Below are 16,262 nucleotides of genomic sequence, written 5' to 3' on the forward strand. Positions count from 1 at the left end.
AGCTCCCTTTTGGATAAACGTTACTTGATTGTCTTGTAGTTGACGCCATTTTTAACCTAAAGAAATGTATTTCCTTTGCAAGCCTCAGTTGCTGTCATAACTTTTATATTACATGCCAATTGTTTCTATATCTCTTTTGCGTGATATTTGATAGCTTGGTTGTGACCCTTGTGAGCGAATCGTAAATTACAGCGCATGTCGGTATAGCTATAGGTGCGTCGCATCACTGATTGCTTACGTTTTGCTTGCGCAAAAACGTGTGGTGAATTCCCCGTGCATTTATTAAGTCGAAGATAGAGCCTAAAGAAGAAGGCTTAAAGGCATGCTTGCGAGGTAGGTGCTCCTAAAGGGGGTAGGAAGTCACAAGATGCTTAGTAGAAGAAAATGTGAGTTTTTATGTTGAATTTTGCTGTCACGACAGTTCGAACGGGGAACAGAATCTCGTGCAAGTACAACGCCTACGAAGCCAGCATGACACTGATTCTAACTGCACACTGAAAGCAATAGAGACAAATTTACAAAAGTCAGCATTAATTCCAACAAAGGGTTATGAAATCATGCTTACATCTGGCAAGTGAACAGGCAATGCGTGGGATGCAATGAAGTTTTGTTTCAGTAGATTTTAATAAAACAATGCAAACTGCCGATTTTAACTTCACCATATGCAGGTTTAAAGGGGCCACGATAAGGAAATACAAAATTTTTAATTTGAATACTGTTGTTTTTTATAGTGCCCTCGCTGCATGTACAGTAATAAAACGTATAGGTCTCCCGCTGAACCGTTTGTTTCATGATGTCATCAATGACTTTTAATGGGCTGGTACCTCAAACTTTCTCATGAGGTACCAGCCCCTTATCCTGCCACTTCCTGCGAAACACGCATGAATAACCTTCGTTACCATCCGCCGTCGAAGACATTGTTCAAGGGCTAACGTTAGAACTCGGTTCGTTTCTGACGGGAATTGATGCTGACGTATTTTTGTTACGCTTCATAGTAATAATTTTGTGAAACCTCATGCAAGACTCGAGAAGCATGGTCCCGTTAGTGGAACGATGCCGTATTTCAGTCAACGTAGGCCGGCTTAGTGCTGTGCATAGAGCTTCTATGAATTTTTGCTCATTCGTAACTTGTATTGCTTACCCCCATTCTTACGGCTATGAAAGAAATTGACTATGCACTGAACTCAACTGCAAACAGCTTGTTCTGCAATCCTATAATCTTGGTTTAGGGCCACTGAAGCATTTGAGAGCATGGGGAAATGTTGTAGCCTGTAGTCCTAGCAACATATAGGATTGGGCGAGTTGGTAGATCCACCTGAACGTTCAATGCGCAGAGTAGACAAAGACGACAGAAAGAAGACAAGAAAATGCGCATTGCCTCGTCTTCTTTCTGTCGTCTTTGTCAGTGTGCGTATTGAACGTTCAGTATGGAGTCTCAGGCCATGTCTGGACAACACTCGGTGCATTTATACAACTTCTTTTCGTAGAAAAATCAATTCGAAAGAGCTGTCCTTCTCTCGCCATCCTCCTTGCCGATTTCCTATGACGTTTTGCGTGACACCTACTCGAGATGGCTTAGCTGGACTTCTCTAATGCGCGGCTCGCGGATCTTCCGACATAGCAAGACGGGCGCAGCCGGATCGTCGAAATTACTTTAATCAGTGGAAACAAAGCCCCGGCACGATATGTGCTCGAAAAATATGCTTTAGTTTGTAAGTTTGTAAACTATCAAGATTATTAAAAATTTAAACTGAAAACGGCTCTACACGAGGCACATGCGACGCTACGCTGACTTCGCTCCGCTTGGGCTATAAGCTGTATGTGCCTGTGGGATTGGTATGCTGATAGAAACGCTAGGGCAATTTAAAGGCAGGAAAAGAGTTAGCGGATTTACATCAGGGCAACGTTTATTCTAAAGCCTAAACCAATGGTTCGGGCCCCCTCTTTGCTCTGCGTACACTATCAAACAGCCGAGAGACCAGACATTTGCGATCGTTTTTACTACCTTATGAATGCAGCCGTTAGACACAAGATATTTGGGAAACGCTTACTGCACAATCTCTTTCGAGAAATAGTCATATGAGCGTCTGGGACTACTGAAACAAAAAAAAAACAGGCTATACGACATGTAACTTAAATTTGCATCCCCGCCAGTGTTGTGGCTATGACCGAGTGGTATAAACCATTCTGGTAGTGTGCCGCAGTTAGAAAGTTCGAATTCCTGGAAGCGCTAGTCTTTTGTTTTTCAGATTTTATTTTGTGCTTTAGGTAATGTTTTGTATACTTAATTCCCTATTTTGCGCTGCAAGCTTCATTGCTTCACATGCCAGTTGGTAGGCTACGTGCAGACTGAGTCGGACACGCTGTGAGAGTTCTTGTTGGCGTGTTGTTGACACGACCACCGACGGCTTGCCGGGAGCAGTGCCGAACTAAGCCTGCTGCGAACACACCCCTTGCAAGACAGGGACTAGCCAGGCAAGCTCCAAAGTTGGGGGCGAAGCGCCTTGCACTTGAGCGTCTCCCCTGACGTGGAGGGCGCTCAGCCAGTACGGTGTCCCCGTCTACTTAATGTTTTTAATCTAAGCACTGCTATCAGGCTTTTCTGGCGCATTTTACGGCTGACAATGCGGCAGAAGTGCGGCATGCCGATTCCTAAGAGATCGGGAATTCCCCAAAAAACGGTAACGTCAGATTCCATGCATCGTGTTGCACAGAACCAAAACTCATTTGAATGCCAGTATTAAAGATAATTCAATATCATCGTATCGCGAATATACTTCACTCCTGTCGCGGTGGGTGCAAATGTCACTTGGTATTTTGTCTTTCAAGCTTTAAAAACAAATACTGCTTTACTAACAGGATATTCGACGAAACGTGTGTCTGTTTGCACCAGTCTATGCAAGGCAAGCAAAAAGAGAAATCTGTTAAATTTTTTCAGTGTTTCTTTATTGTGCGTTTGAAAATTTCAAAAAACTGCTTTGCAAATTCAGGTGTAGATGCAGCGCAATGCTAAACTTGGGCTGTGAGGTGCGCTGTAGTGGAGAGCTCTCGAATGATTTTGATTGGGTATGTTTAATGTGCGTCGAAATCTTGGCACATGGCATCATAAGTTGAGTGTGGTACAGTAGCTGTTAAGCTTCAAGCCTGTTCTTTTGTCCTTATTGGAAAGCTCGTTTCAGTGAAGTTTGGGTTGAAGCTTGTGCGAGTGCTATTCCAATGAGACAATATTTCGAATGAATCAATCTTGTATTCTATCATGCTGGCCTCTCTCGCGTTCTTAGCGTACCCTTGATCTTCCAATAACATTGATGACATTGTCGCGATTGAGGCTGTGCAACAATGCCGTGCCCTTTCAGCGAAGAGTGAAGACGAAGACAAAAAAATTGATAAACTGCTGAGGCCGTTGCAGCCGCAGGGAAAGGGAGGTCGTTGGTCGATACCTACCTCATGTGTTCCCTTTCTTCCCATTCCAATAAAAAATACTCTGTCGTGACCAGTAACAGCATGCGCAATGCGCGGAGAATCTGTGGCAGCGTCCAAGGAACCGAGGAGCGGGGGGTAGATAAAAACGTGAGCTTGTTTTGGAGCCCCGCATGCGGGCATAGTGCGCTCAGAGTCAGGACATTTCGACCTCTCCTTATCATAACCAGCCTATTTATGTCCACTGCAATCCGAAAGCCTCTCTCATTCACCTCCAACCACTCCTGCCCTGTGCAGCCTGAGTTAATTCTGGGCCCTTCAACTGCTCCCAAGCAGCAGCTGGAGACCAGTCAGATGTTTCGTCCCTCCCCCTCAAGCAGTCTAGCTCTGATTCCCGCCCAGCTCTTTGGGACTTTCACAACAGGAGAGGTGCGGGAGACAAGTGCGAATTCACAGCTCTTGATAAGGTCGGAACAAGGATTGGCAAGATGCCCCCCTCACCAGGCTAGAGAAGTCGCTCTGGTTATCCAGCAGGTATCGCAGGAAAACGGCAAGGTGCGCCGGGTACCGCAGCAGGTGCCGGATGTTGTTGAACGGGCTTTTGTCTCCCAGCTGCGTTAGGTCGTGGTCGGATGTGTACTCCTCGTCTTCTGCGAGCTGCTTCTTGCTCTTGTGCATGGCCGCCATCGCACCACGACTAGCACCACTGAAAGGTGCCTCGGCAGTGGTTTCGTACTGCGCCCGCAAATCCGCAGCACACGCCTGAGCAAAACAAAGCATCAAAAGCGCTTGGAATTAAACACTACTACAGCCACAGCCCGCGGGCCACAAGCTTCCATTCAGAATCTATGGCTAGTGACTTACAGAAGCTCCCTCCGACAAACACAAGATACCTTCTGAGACCCCAGCAAAATGCAGTTTACGCAGTGAAAGGAAGTACTGAAAACAGAATGCAAGATCAATACCATGTCGGTAGGTTTCCGCTCTAGAGCAGCACTACAGTTACACGCTTGTTATCTTTCCGTGCTCAGTCGTTCTGGAAAGAAAGCTTACGTCAGCAGAGCAGACAATTGTGAAAATCCCCACACAGAGCGAATAAGGCTGACCTCATCGTAACAGCGTTTTCTATTTGCAGACTATTTCTGCAACTGTTTTGCCGTCAACAATGCCTCCGTGAGGCAGTGAGCAAATATTGTGTAAATTGATTTAAAAGAAATGATAGGAGAGCCCGCTGAATCCAAAACGCAGATTCATCGCCCATCAGGAAGTCCCGATCCCCTCGAACTAAGTGCGTATCTTTGCACTTCTGCGTGCGTATCTTTGCACTTCATGGACAAGACGACGACGAAGTGTTTACCAGATCTCTATTCTGTCAGTTGTGCTTTTTTAAGAACGAAGCTGTTTAGCAAATCATTTGTGTATGGTGTCCGCCGTTTTACCCGAGTTCTCGTGCACCCTTGCCCCGAGTGCGCGTCGTCAAGCTAAGCAGAACCATTAGGGAGATTGCCCAGTATTGACCAAAAAACTGTAGCTTTTCACCTTCATCAAATTAAGCATACCCACTTATTGATATTGTCCAACATTGGCCACAAATAAACTCCAGCTTTCGCCGTATCGTGCCAAAAGTTGCCGCAACAAGTAAGACACCTCCTAGCGTACGTCCCTGGTTGGTTCATCCTCGTGTCGTCATGGGAGTGCGCTCTGCACCGCAGAAGAGCCTCGACTTGAATGACGAAGCTGCTGTAGGTGATCACTGATTCCACTTGCCGCGGCCGCGGATTGTTCGCATGTCCGAGGAAGAGAACGCGGCTCCCGAGGCGTACAACGAATCCGCTACGGACGACAAGTCGCGCTTGCCACTTCTCACCTATCAGTACATTAAGCAATTTTATTGGCCAACCAAACAAAGGTTCCCGTGCTCTCACCCATTCTCAGCAAACCTCAAAAAATAACACTCCGACATTTAAAAGCAGGGAGGTGCGCGCACCCGGGTCGAATAAATTACCTGTTTCCCGCAAAGTACGTCTCTCTATACAAATTTTGGCCACAGCTAGGTGCCCTAAAGCATGTATTTCTCGAATGCGCTTACAACCTAGCCCTACCACTTCTCTCTACCCGGCCCTTTCCAGAGCTGTGGGAGACACTATTGAACAGCTGTCAGCCAGAGAAGCAGACACTCCTGGTGATACGGGCCACGATTGCTACAGCAACGCTTGGATTCCCGGACCAGGGTTCCACTCTCACTTTTGAGCTCATTAAAATGTCCTGCTGTATCTCTCACTTGCTTGAAGATTGGCGTACAAAAACGTCGACAAAAATTACGAGCTCACCCTGGCCTTGCTCAAAATAAGGTCTTTGAAATTCCCTACCGCCGACGTCAACCACGACCACAGAAGCACACTAAAACTGATATTTCCGCCCGCCAATGATCACCTGCAACAACTTCGCAATTCCAGTCTTGCGTGCGAGTGCAAGCTTCCATGAAGCTTGTGCATTTTTTGGGGTGATCTCGTATATCACCCCAGTGGCAGTAGAACTAGCGGACACCACCTGGTAACCCACCGTCGGATAGTGTCACGCCAAGAAAGCGAATCAGCCTCCCGTACGAAGCGGGCTCCGAGGACCTCGAGTTTTACTTTGCACCAGCGATGACCGCACTGATGACGACTTCGGGTTGATGGCGGAAAGAAGGCTAAGTGAATGCGGCGGTGGGCGGATTCTCGGTCGAGTGCAGAATCTTAAACGTCGAGCGCACCGATTGTCACTAGCCAGACAAGGCTCCTCTTCTTGACGTGTTGTTCGGCCCGGAGTTCTGAAATTACAACCTCAGTATACTGAATGGGCAAGCGATTTCTCTTTTATTGGAAGCCTGGCATAGAAAATTTAACGAGGTAATCATTCAAAACCGAAAGAACATCTTGACTCTGGACCTCGAGCATCGAGATGCAGTTTAAACATTTCCTCACCTCACGATGCTTGGACAAATGACTGTTCGTGTTTACGTATCTCGAGACCAGGGCGCATCAGTGGGCATCATCTATGATGTGGGCTTCTTCATTCCCGATGTCGACTTATCCATCGTAGTAAACCGGCAACGGACGTTAATATCATTTGAAACTCTACCCCTTGAAGGTTTCCCAAGACACAAACGCCCCACCTTCTACCTGTCTTGTGCCACTTGATGTAGAGTTCATGCCACAATAAGGGTTACCTCTATCTCTCTCGCTTTAAGCAGGTTAGCCGTCTGGGAATATCCCGCTCATATAAGCTTGTGTTTCAAGGAGACTGTATTCCGGCACACCTGAAGGTGGGCTACACTCGGCACGCAGTGCCCCATTTTGTACTGAAATCATTGCAGTGTCACAAATGCCAAAGATCGGCCATGATAGCAGCGTTTATGGATGAAGTACTGTGTGCTTCAAATATGCTGGGCCTCATATCGTCGTATTGTCGTATTGCTGGGCGTCATAATGACTGCAGCGATGGTGTGCTCAAATGTGCCAGTTGTCAATGCAAACACGACGCCTGCCGTTTCCTCATACAAGAACTCAAGGTACTGAGGCCGATGGTCAATGATCACTCCTCACTAAAAGACGCTTTTTGTAAAACTGCGACGATGCTGCCAATGGCGGCGGCGCAGGTCACCGAACGCTGGCATGGACAAAGTCGGCTATGACCTCTCATGTGAGAATGCCATGGCGTCCCAGGCACTGCCTCCACCACAGCCGGTGGGCCAGCCCTTGCTCCACCACCACCAGTCATACTAGCGGAGTCAACAAGCAGTTTGGCGACACCTTCATCTGCAAAGGCCAACCAGGCCGGGAAGTCATCGCCACCAGTGGAGCCGTTGCCAAATCTGCGATCTCTCACAGCGCTGGAGTCCCGATGGCCAGATTCTAAGCCTAAACAGGCTCCGACTGCTTCTTTGAAGGATGACGTACAGACAATTGCTGCTGTCAGGGTGCTGATCAACGCCATTCGTATGCTACTGAATAAATTGAAAAAAAAACCGTGTTGAGTGCCCAGGAAGTCCTCGCCTGGACGCGTTTTTTCCACTACTGGCCAGCTTCGGGTAACTCATAGCCCGTATTACCTCATCATTCCGGCAGGAAGTCTGCGAAGCGTGTATTTATTAGTGAAACGCCAGACGTATCAAACGCCACATTTCAGGTCTTTGCCAGTTTGTATTCAATAACCCTTTCCCGATTGTTATCATCTGCGAACAAAACCTACCTACTGCAATAGACTGTCCGGCTGTAAATTCATCAAGTCATCTACGTGTGGGACAAGTGCAAAGAAATAGTATTCAGCCGTCGAAAACAAACCTATACTGTTGAAAGCTACTCCCACACGACACCATACCATACGTATGCCTAACTGTCAAAAAACGAGAGATCTCTTTCACTTTCCTCAGTGCCTTTATATCTCCATCAGCTGCAATTGATGGACAGCGACTGAAGCATACCTCGAGAGCAACACCAGGCCCTTCGATTCTCATCGGGAGTTGAATGGCAACTACCCGCATTGAGGAACCTCCAAGATGAGCCTGATGGTTGAAAGACTTGCTTCATGTGCATCTGAATAAGAACTTTGCGTACTAAATGATGGCAGTCCTAAGTTTCGCCACGGCCAGATATATGGGAGCTGTCTGGATTGACCTTCTTTAAAGGCAACATCTTCAACGATTTTCTGATATCGAAACCCACGGCAGTGATCGTACTCCAATATGTATAACAATTAGAAGATTCCGTTACACGTTGTCACCCAACGTCATCCAACCTATTGACTGGCCGAAATTTGAATCCGTAATGGAGGACAAATTTGTAGTGGGCCTTTCTAACTCACAAAACCACGATTGCCAATGCAACGCAGTCTCGCACGCGTTCTATCTCAAGGCCGCCCAAAGTAACAGAATCTGACATGGAACTTGAATGTCTCGGGGCCATCCGACAATGTGTGGAGTGAAGGTACGGGCTCACAGGAGCAGTGCATGGCCTAAGGTTAGCCAGAAGCGTACGAAAAAAAATGCAGCAACGCATCGCTCAGGTCGAGGCACGACGGTGGAAGTTGTTTTGCGAGTCCTTCGACCCCCGACGAAATACTATGCTTGGTATTCTGAATCTTTCCTCCTCTGAAACCTCCAATGGAGGAGGTCCTTGAAATTGATTTCCCCATGCATAAGCATTGCGGAATCCTTCCATTTATCGCAGTGGAGGTAGCAAGTGCAGTGGAGGAGAGACTCAGAATAAGGCACTTCATTTTCTCTATCGAGGATAGCTCGTGACATGCTGATATCTGTGCCGCAGCGCTACCCATTCAAAGCTTTGGCACCAAAATCCGCGACAACGAACGCTTCTACTACGAAATAGGATGTACAACCACTTATGCCATATGGCTTAGCCAGATTTCTAGGTTTCTTGTATATTGTGAACTCCATTACAGCGACGCCTACTACAGCGATTTGGCCAGCTTAACGAAGTAATTGACACTTTACCAAACACTCAAAATTTGTTTGATAACTAATATTGCTATCCGCACATGCGGTAATGCGCTGCAGGGAACCAAAACTGAGCAATCGGACTCCTAGGCATCTGACCGGGGGTGAGTCGCGACGACCCCACTGCTTCCGCCGATTGCACTCACTAAAGCATAGGCACAGACGCAGGTCACGACATCGTGAAGCCCATCATAGACAGAAGGGAAACCATAAATGATTAGACAAGCAGTGATAAAGAGCTTGCAGAGGAGCCAAGAGTTATGGCTACCCGCGAAGCGGCATATATATATATATATATATATATATATATATATACATAAATTATATATATATATATATATTTATATGTATATGCATATCTATACATGTGTGTGTGTGTGTGTGTATGTATGATCACCATCATCATCACCAGACTATCTACGCCCACTGCAGGGCAAAGACCTCTCCTATAGAACGCCAAATATACAGGTCCCCTGCTAACAGCAACCAATATAACTCCGCAAAAATTTTGATATCATCTGACCATCTAACTTTCTGTCGCCCCCTGCAATTCCCGCCTTCTATAGAGATCCACTCTGTTACCATTAATGACCAACGGTCATCTTGCCTTCGCAATACATGCCCTGACCACGTCCATTTCTTCTTAATTTCTACTAATATGTCCTTAAGACGCGTTTGTTCCCTGACACACTCCGCTCTCTTGTTGCCCCTAATGTTACACCTACAATCTTCCACTTCATTGCCCGCTGAGTCATTCTCAATTTAAGTGGAACCGTCATTATTGAGCCTGCAATCTTCTGCCCCGTACGTGAGTACCAGTAAGATGAAGCTGTCATACACTTTCTTCTTCAGGGACAATGGTAGGCTGCCATTCATTATCTGAGAGTGTCTGCCGTATGCACACCATCCCATTCTTATCCTCCTAATTACCTCTGAATCATGGTTGGGATCCTGGGTCACAACGTGACCAAAGTAGTTATATTCGCTTACCAATTACACTCCCTCGCCACCTATCTCAAACCGCTGTGCTGTCCAGAGTTTATTGATCCTTACTTTGTTTTTCCGCATATTATATTGAGGCCCACGGTTCTCCTCTCTTTGCCCAGTGCGAAAAGAATGCTTTGCATGCGTATATTTACAGTCAAACCCGACTATAACGAACCCGGATAGAGCGAATTGTGCTATATATCGAACAAAAATAAATCAGTTACGGAAACACACACAAAAATATTCCTTATAACGAACTTCACATCCGATATATGGAACTCTGCGTTCTTACATTGGCCGCCAAAATGCATGGTCTCGGAGCGGCGATTGAGATGTTGATTGGCCACGACCACTGAGCAAAGGCCGCGACTCAGACATTGCGCCTCGTATGCAGTGACATGACACCCCACACTTTCCGTAACTGTTTCCGACGCGCGGAACTCACGACGAAACCCGCCCCGTGAGTGCGTCCGGACCAAGACGGCAGCTCGCCAACCTTCCAGATGCTGTGCCGAAAGGAGTGTCTTTCGAAGATTTCCTGAGTGTCGACAAAGACGTTGCAGGCACTTTAAGTACCACGTATGCGGGCACCGTCATTAGCACCGTCGTAAAGCTGATGAAAACCACCGAGGAAGCACAGGATGTCGCGAATGAAAGTCGCCGGACGCTTACTGAAGGGCCTTCGGCAGTCGATGTCCTCCGCCAATATTTCTTCAATATTGAAGGACACGGACTCGAACTGGTTCAAACAATGTCTCGTTTGAAGAATCCTGTGCTAGTTGACACTACAGAAACACAAGGGAAAACAAATATTACCGCTTTTTTTGAAAGAAGCAGCTAAGGCGTTCAGGCGGAAAGTATCTTCCTTATTTGCAAGAAATCGTTTGTTTTGTGTATGGTAATGACATACTTTATTTTGTTCGTTTCTGCTTGCGGGGATGGCAAGGGGAGTCCGGCGTATTGCGGACTCGCAACAATAAAGTCGTTATACAATAAAGTCGTTAAAGCCGGGTTTGACTGTACACCGTCAAACCCGGTTATAGCTAACTGCAATATGCGCCACGATTATTTCGATATATTTCCAATTGTTCGATATAAAGAAACCCGCTTATAACAGCACAAGTACAGCGTACCATCCGCAGACAAACGCCCTCACTGAGCGCCTCAACCGCACCATCGGCGACATGCTGTCGATGTACATCTCAGCGGATCACGACGACTAGGACCTTGTGCTGCCCAACGTGACTTATACGCACAATACAGCCATTCAGGCCAGAACAGGTTTCTCGCCCTTTTTCCTCTTGTATAGTCGCGAGCCGTCATGCACCATTGATGCGGTGCTCCCCTACCGACCGGATAGCTCCGAGTGCTCCCGAGCTTCTGAAGCTGCCAAGTACGCGGAAGAATGGCGCCAGATTGCAAGGTGCTTTACGACTCAAGATCAGTTGCATCAAAAATGTCGGCACGACGACACAGCTACCCACACGACGTATGCTCCAGGATCTATGGTGTGGCTGTGGATTCCCTACACCACACCAGGATTGTGTAGCAAGCTTCTTTCTCAGTTTCACGGACCGTACCACGTCCTCGAACGGAAGTCACCGGTGAACTACGTCACAGAGCCCATGACACCTTCCTCAGACCTCCGTCGCCGCGGGAGGCAGACTGTTCAGGTCCAGCGTTTGAAGCCGTATTATGATCCCCTAGGGTAGTGCGCCCCGTGAGGCGTCAGGTTGGCGCTTTATTCCCGGGGGGCAGTTGTAATGGGATAACGCGGGCTGCATTAATTAGGAACTGCGGACAATCCCTTGTAATGGCTATGTGCCATTAGACATCGCCATGTTGCTAGCAGACAACCAGCCGCACGTGTGAACGAAGAAGCTCAGTCTGCGCGGCTTTCGGTGTGATCGTTTGTCGGCTTTCTCTCTCTCTCTCTCTCTCTCTGTGGTTCTCGACCTCTGCGACCATGTGCATCTACTAGCAAATAAACCCCCTTTCAATATAATATATATATATATTAGGAAGAATAAGAACTCACACAGTGCGCGAGAAAATAACGTAAGTAGAGACAGCGACACACGCAAAAAACAAAAAATTAAAGTTTAGAGACGTTTCAGGATGACGATTTCCTTTCTTAAGAGTACAGAATAAGTTGGTTCCAGGGTTATATTTTTACAGAATGTAGCAAGAGCGAGGGCAGCGCCAGATAAAGAAGTATTTGTACAATTGGATCATGGTTGTTGGGCAGCGAAATAAAATGATGAGAAAAATGGAAGAGGGAAAAAAAGATCACAAGAATCAAAGTCATAAGCTACGAACATAAGAAAAAAAATAATAATAAACCAACAATAACAAAGTGATTCCTCTTTTTCGCCCTTGTGGCAACAGGTGAGAAAGAGAGGGGTCAAAAGAAGATATGACCATTCTCGTATTTGGCATGGGCACAAAAAATAAAGAAATCACTAACCTTGCACAAACATGAGAACTAAGTACGAAAAAAATGAACAAGGTAATTGCTATTTTCAGGGTCCCGTGCCAACCGCGGAGAAGAGAGTGTTCAAAAGAAGATGTGCCTATGCACGCAAATGGTGCACATCTGGCCATGCACAGCCATTCTAAGAATGAGAGTGAGGGGTCGAAACCTGAAAGAGTACTATGCTTGGCTTCTCGGGTGGGAAGAAAGCGTTGCGCGCCCAAAATCAGTCATGCATGGTCTTTCGGCGGGAAAGGAGTGCACATTCCTACTTCTAATAGCAGCAAAAGCAGGAAAGAAAGAGTGACAGGGAAGAACGGCTTTATTGTAGATGTCGAGGCATGTATCGCGCTAGTGGGAGTGGTCCAGTGCCTATGGGTAACTAATGCTGTCCAGGTTAGGCACTGCAAGAATGCAATGCCTTATAGCCAATCTCACCGTTTTAGGCGAGTCTACACAGGACAAGTGGATTTCAATTCTAATCAACAATACGCAGAGCAGGTGACGAACGATGCGATTACCCGAGATAACTAGTTGAACCATGCCCAAATTATACTTAAAAAAGCTTCGAAACCCAATCCAAGGACAAAACTCGTTTTGACCCATTCCGCCTCTTCCCCGAAAGCTGCATCCATACTAAGGGAACATCACAATATCCTTTTTCAAAGTGTATGCCCAAAAAGAATATTTCCCAAGCCGCCACGCGTTCTTTATAGACGGAGAAAAAGCTTTGGCGACTTTCTCACCAATTCCAGCATCAGCCTACCACAGACTACAGGTGGCATGCCCTGTAACAAACCACGGTGTAAGGTATGCTAATACATGACCAGCAAGGCTTCAGAAGACTATTATGGTGAAGTAAAAGGGAATTTAACTGCGACTTCCCCAACGACATATACCTCCTGGAATGTACCCTTTGCGGCAAACAATACATCGACAGACTGAAACAGTCTTCCGTTTGAGGTTAAACAATCACCGCTGTCATACAAACCCTCCCCTTCTTTGCCTCTATCAAGGCATGGTAACACGCCTGCTCATTCTTTTGAACAGCTGACGACCACAATTCTCTAATCTAGTTTTAAAACGCATCACGATCGCGAGGTTTGTGAGTCCTATCTTATCTATCAGTTTAAGTCAGCATCGCTTGGCATCAATGAAAGTTTTGGAAACGGACTTGTCTTTCTTCGCATTAAAATTTGGGCTTTCGCCTTCTCCTTCCCTCTCCTGTTTATTCATAAGCTGGAATTCTGCATTTCTCAGGATAGTGTTATGCCTGTTCATGTATTTCCCTGTATAAAATTCTCCCATAAGTTGGTGACCCACAGCGGGTGGTTATTGTTGCGTGCTAACACCGCGTTTTTAGCAGTTTTAGCTAAAACAAAACTGTACAGTGAATCTGGACATTATGTTCTGGGTGGAAGGCTGTGGTACTATGGTAAGCTTTATTATCTCACCTTGTAGTATATTTGTGCACGCGAGCGTGTGTGATTGATTTCTCCTCTGCTTCCTGTTTATATTCTACTATTCATTGCTGACCGCCTCCGCGTCACCTTAACTGGTACCGCGTGCCGATCGGATGTGTACCCCCAGGTTCGCGCAATGTGCGTGCACCTGCATTGTGTTACATTTTCTTTTCGCGACTTGTTTTAACCTGTCTCTCTTTACTTCCTGCTTTTTGCTTCTCTTTGAAAGAGGAATGTGCACTGATTTTCTGTTGGAAGTCCAGGCCTGACTGATTTTGGGCGCGTTACGCTTTCCTCTCACCCCAGAAGCCAAGTATGTACTCTTTCATGTTTGGATCCCCTGACTCTAACTCTTACAACAGGTTTGTATGGCCATATGTGCGCCATATGCGTGCATAGGCATATCTTCATTTAAACACTCTCTTCTCCCCAGTTGCCGCGGGACACTAGAAATAGCAGCTACCTTGCTAATTTTTTTCCTACTTCTTTCTCATGTTCGTACCAGGTGACTAATTTCCTTGCTATTGTTTTTTGCCCATGCCAAGTAGCTGCATGGTCATATGTTGTTTTGACCTGTCTCTTTCTCCCCTGTTGCCACGGGGGAAAGAGGAATTACCTTGTTATTTTTTCTGTTTAATATTATTACAGTTCTTACGTTTCTACCATGTGACTGTGATTCTTGTTATCTTTTTCCCTGTTCCCCTTCTCTCATAATTTTTTTTCGCTGCCCACCAATCGTGATCTCATTGCACAAACGCTTCCTTCCCTTGCCCTGCACTCACCCTTGCTGCATTCTGTGTATATATATAACCCTGGAACCAACTTATGCTGTATTCTGACGACAGGCAGTCCTCTTTCTGCAGCGTGGGTAAACTTTTCTTTTTTGGTTTTCTCGTGTGTCGCTGTCTCAACTTAGGTTATAAATATATATATATATATACATATATATATACATATATGTATATATATAGGGAGTAGTAGAACTTTGAAGATGGTAGAGAACACAAGAGAAGAAAAACTTCGAACAAGGTAAAAGCACGATTGTGGCCTACGTTTCAGCAAAGAGAACTTGCTTTCCTCAGGGCAAGCAAGTTCTCTTTGCTGAAACGTAGGCCACAATTGTGCTTTTACCTTGTTCGAAGTTTTTCTTCTCTGATATATATATATATATATATATATATATATATATATATATATATATATATATATATATATATATATATATATATATAAATGACATATTGGTGGGCTATACCCCACAGCGCCATCACAAAAGATCAGCGACGACGACGACGAAGAAAGTGCTGGTAGACCCCGCGCTGGCTCTCTGATGGCCGCCAAGTAAATACTGCACATAAATTGTGCTACCTTTTAATACATCGTTCATCTTCACCCATGGTTCGACTCATTTGCTCTGCCACCACGTTACATTCGGTGGAGTGTGCGGGTTCGTCATCCCCGTAGTGGCCCCTTCGCACCTTGTCGGCATCGGTGGAATCATCGAGGGTGAGTGAACCCCGTCGGGCAGCCCCAGCGCTGCCGCTACAAGCACTCTACAACGTTCCTACGCCCCGTGTCCCCAGCCCGTGACGAGCGGATCCAGACCCGGCAAGGCCGGATGACATGTGACGAGACGACGATGACGTTTCGCCCGTGCTGTGGTCCGACGTGGTTGCAAGGCCTCATCGGTTCATCGTCGCCTTTCGGAAGTCGCTCCTGCGGGACATTGCTCACCATAACTATCACTTTATTTTATTTATTTAATACTGTAAGCCTTTCTCAGGCTCATACAGGGTGGGCGTGCAAATATATACACTCGAGTAGAAACCAAGCAATATCGCACATAACGAAAGAAACAGAATCACAAGATGCTGGTGAAACTAAAACTGAACGGTGGAAGCTCTTGCACAAAATCATGGCCAGGTATATATCCATAGTGTATATACCATAGGTATATATATACCATAGGTATATATACCATATATATACCATAGGTATATATCCACTTATATCCATAGTGGCAAGAGCTACTTCATTGTATACTCTCGTTACATCGTTCATCTTCTCTGCGCTAATCATGCTACGGCGGCCTTGACCGGAATGGTTGCCTTCGAAGAGGGGGTTATAGTACGCCATCAAAGACGACGCAGACGGCAGCGGCGTGTAGCGTCACGCACGAGCATCTGCGACGACGACGAAGTTGGGTGGGACAGGCTGCCTGGTACATCTGTATCTTCATCGTCATTGTGGGGGAGGTTCAACGGGGAAGGTCGCCCTCGACCGGGGGGTAATGTCATGGGACATATCGCTGGGCATGCCCCACAGCGACATCACAAAATATCAGCGACGACGAAGACGACGAAAGTGCTGGTGGACCCCCCGCTGGCTCTCTAATGGCCGCCATGTAAATACTGCACATAGA

The 16,262-nt window shown here is 46.4% G+C and overlaps 1 protein-coding gene across 2 annotated transcripts in view; it reads right to left on the minus strand.

Annotated features, from left to right (window-relative positions):
- The window catches only part of LOC144147096 (uncharacterized), a 393,394-nt gene that overhangs the window by 339,268 nt on the left and 37,864 nt on the right, over positions 1-16,262 (minus strand). For both annotated transcript variants that reach the window (XM_077679154.1, XM_077679153.1), the window contains exon 3: positions 3,922-4,182. In XM_077679154.1, coding sequence (XP_077535280.1) covers positions 3,922-4,182 — 261 coding nt within the window. The remainder of the gene's footprint in view (positions 1-3,921; positions 4,183-16,262) is intronic.

The sequence above is a fragment of the Haemaphysalis longicornis genome, unplaced genomic scaffold (genome assembly GCF_048455015.1).
Source record: "Haemaphysalis longicornis isolate Haplotype H1 unplaced genomic scaffold, Haemaphysalis longicornis Haplotype H1 scaffold_7, whole genome shotgun sequence".
NCBI lineage: Eukaryota > Metazoa > Arthropoda > Arachnida > Ixodida > Ixodidae > Haemaphysalis > Haemaphysalis longicornis.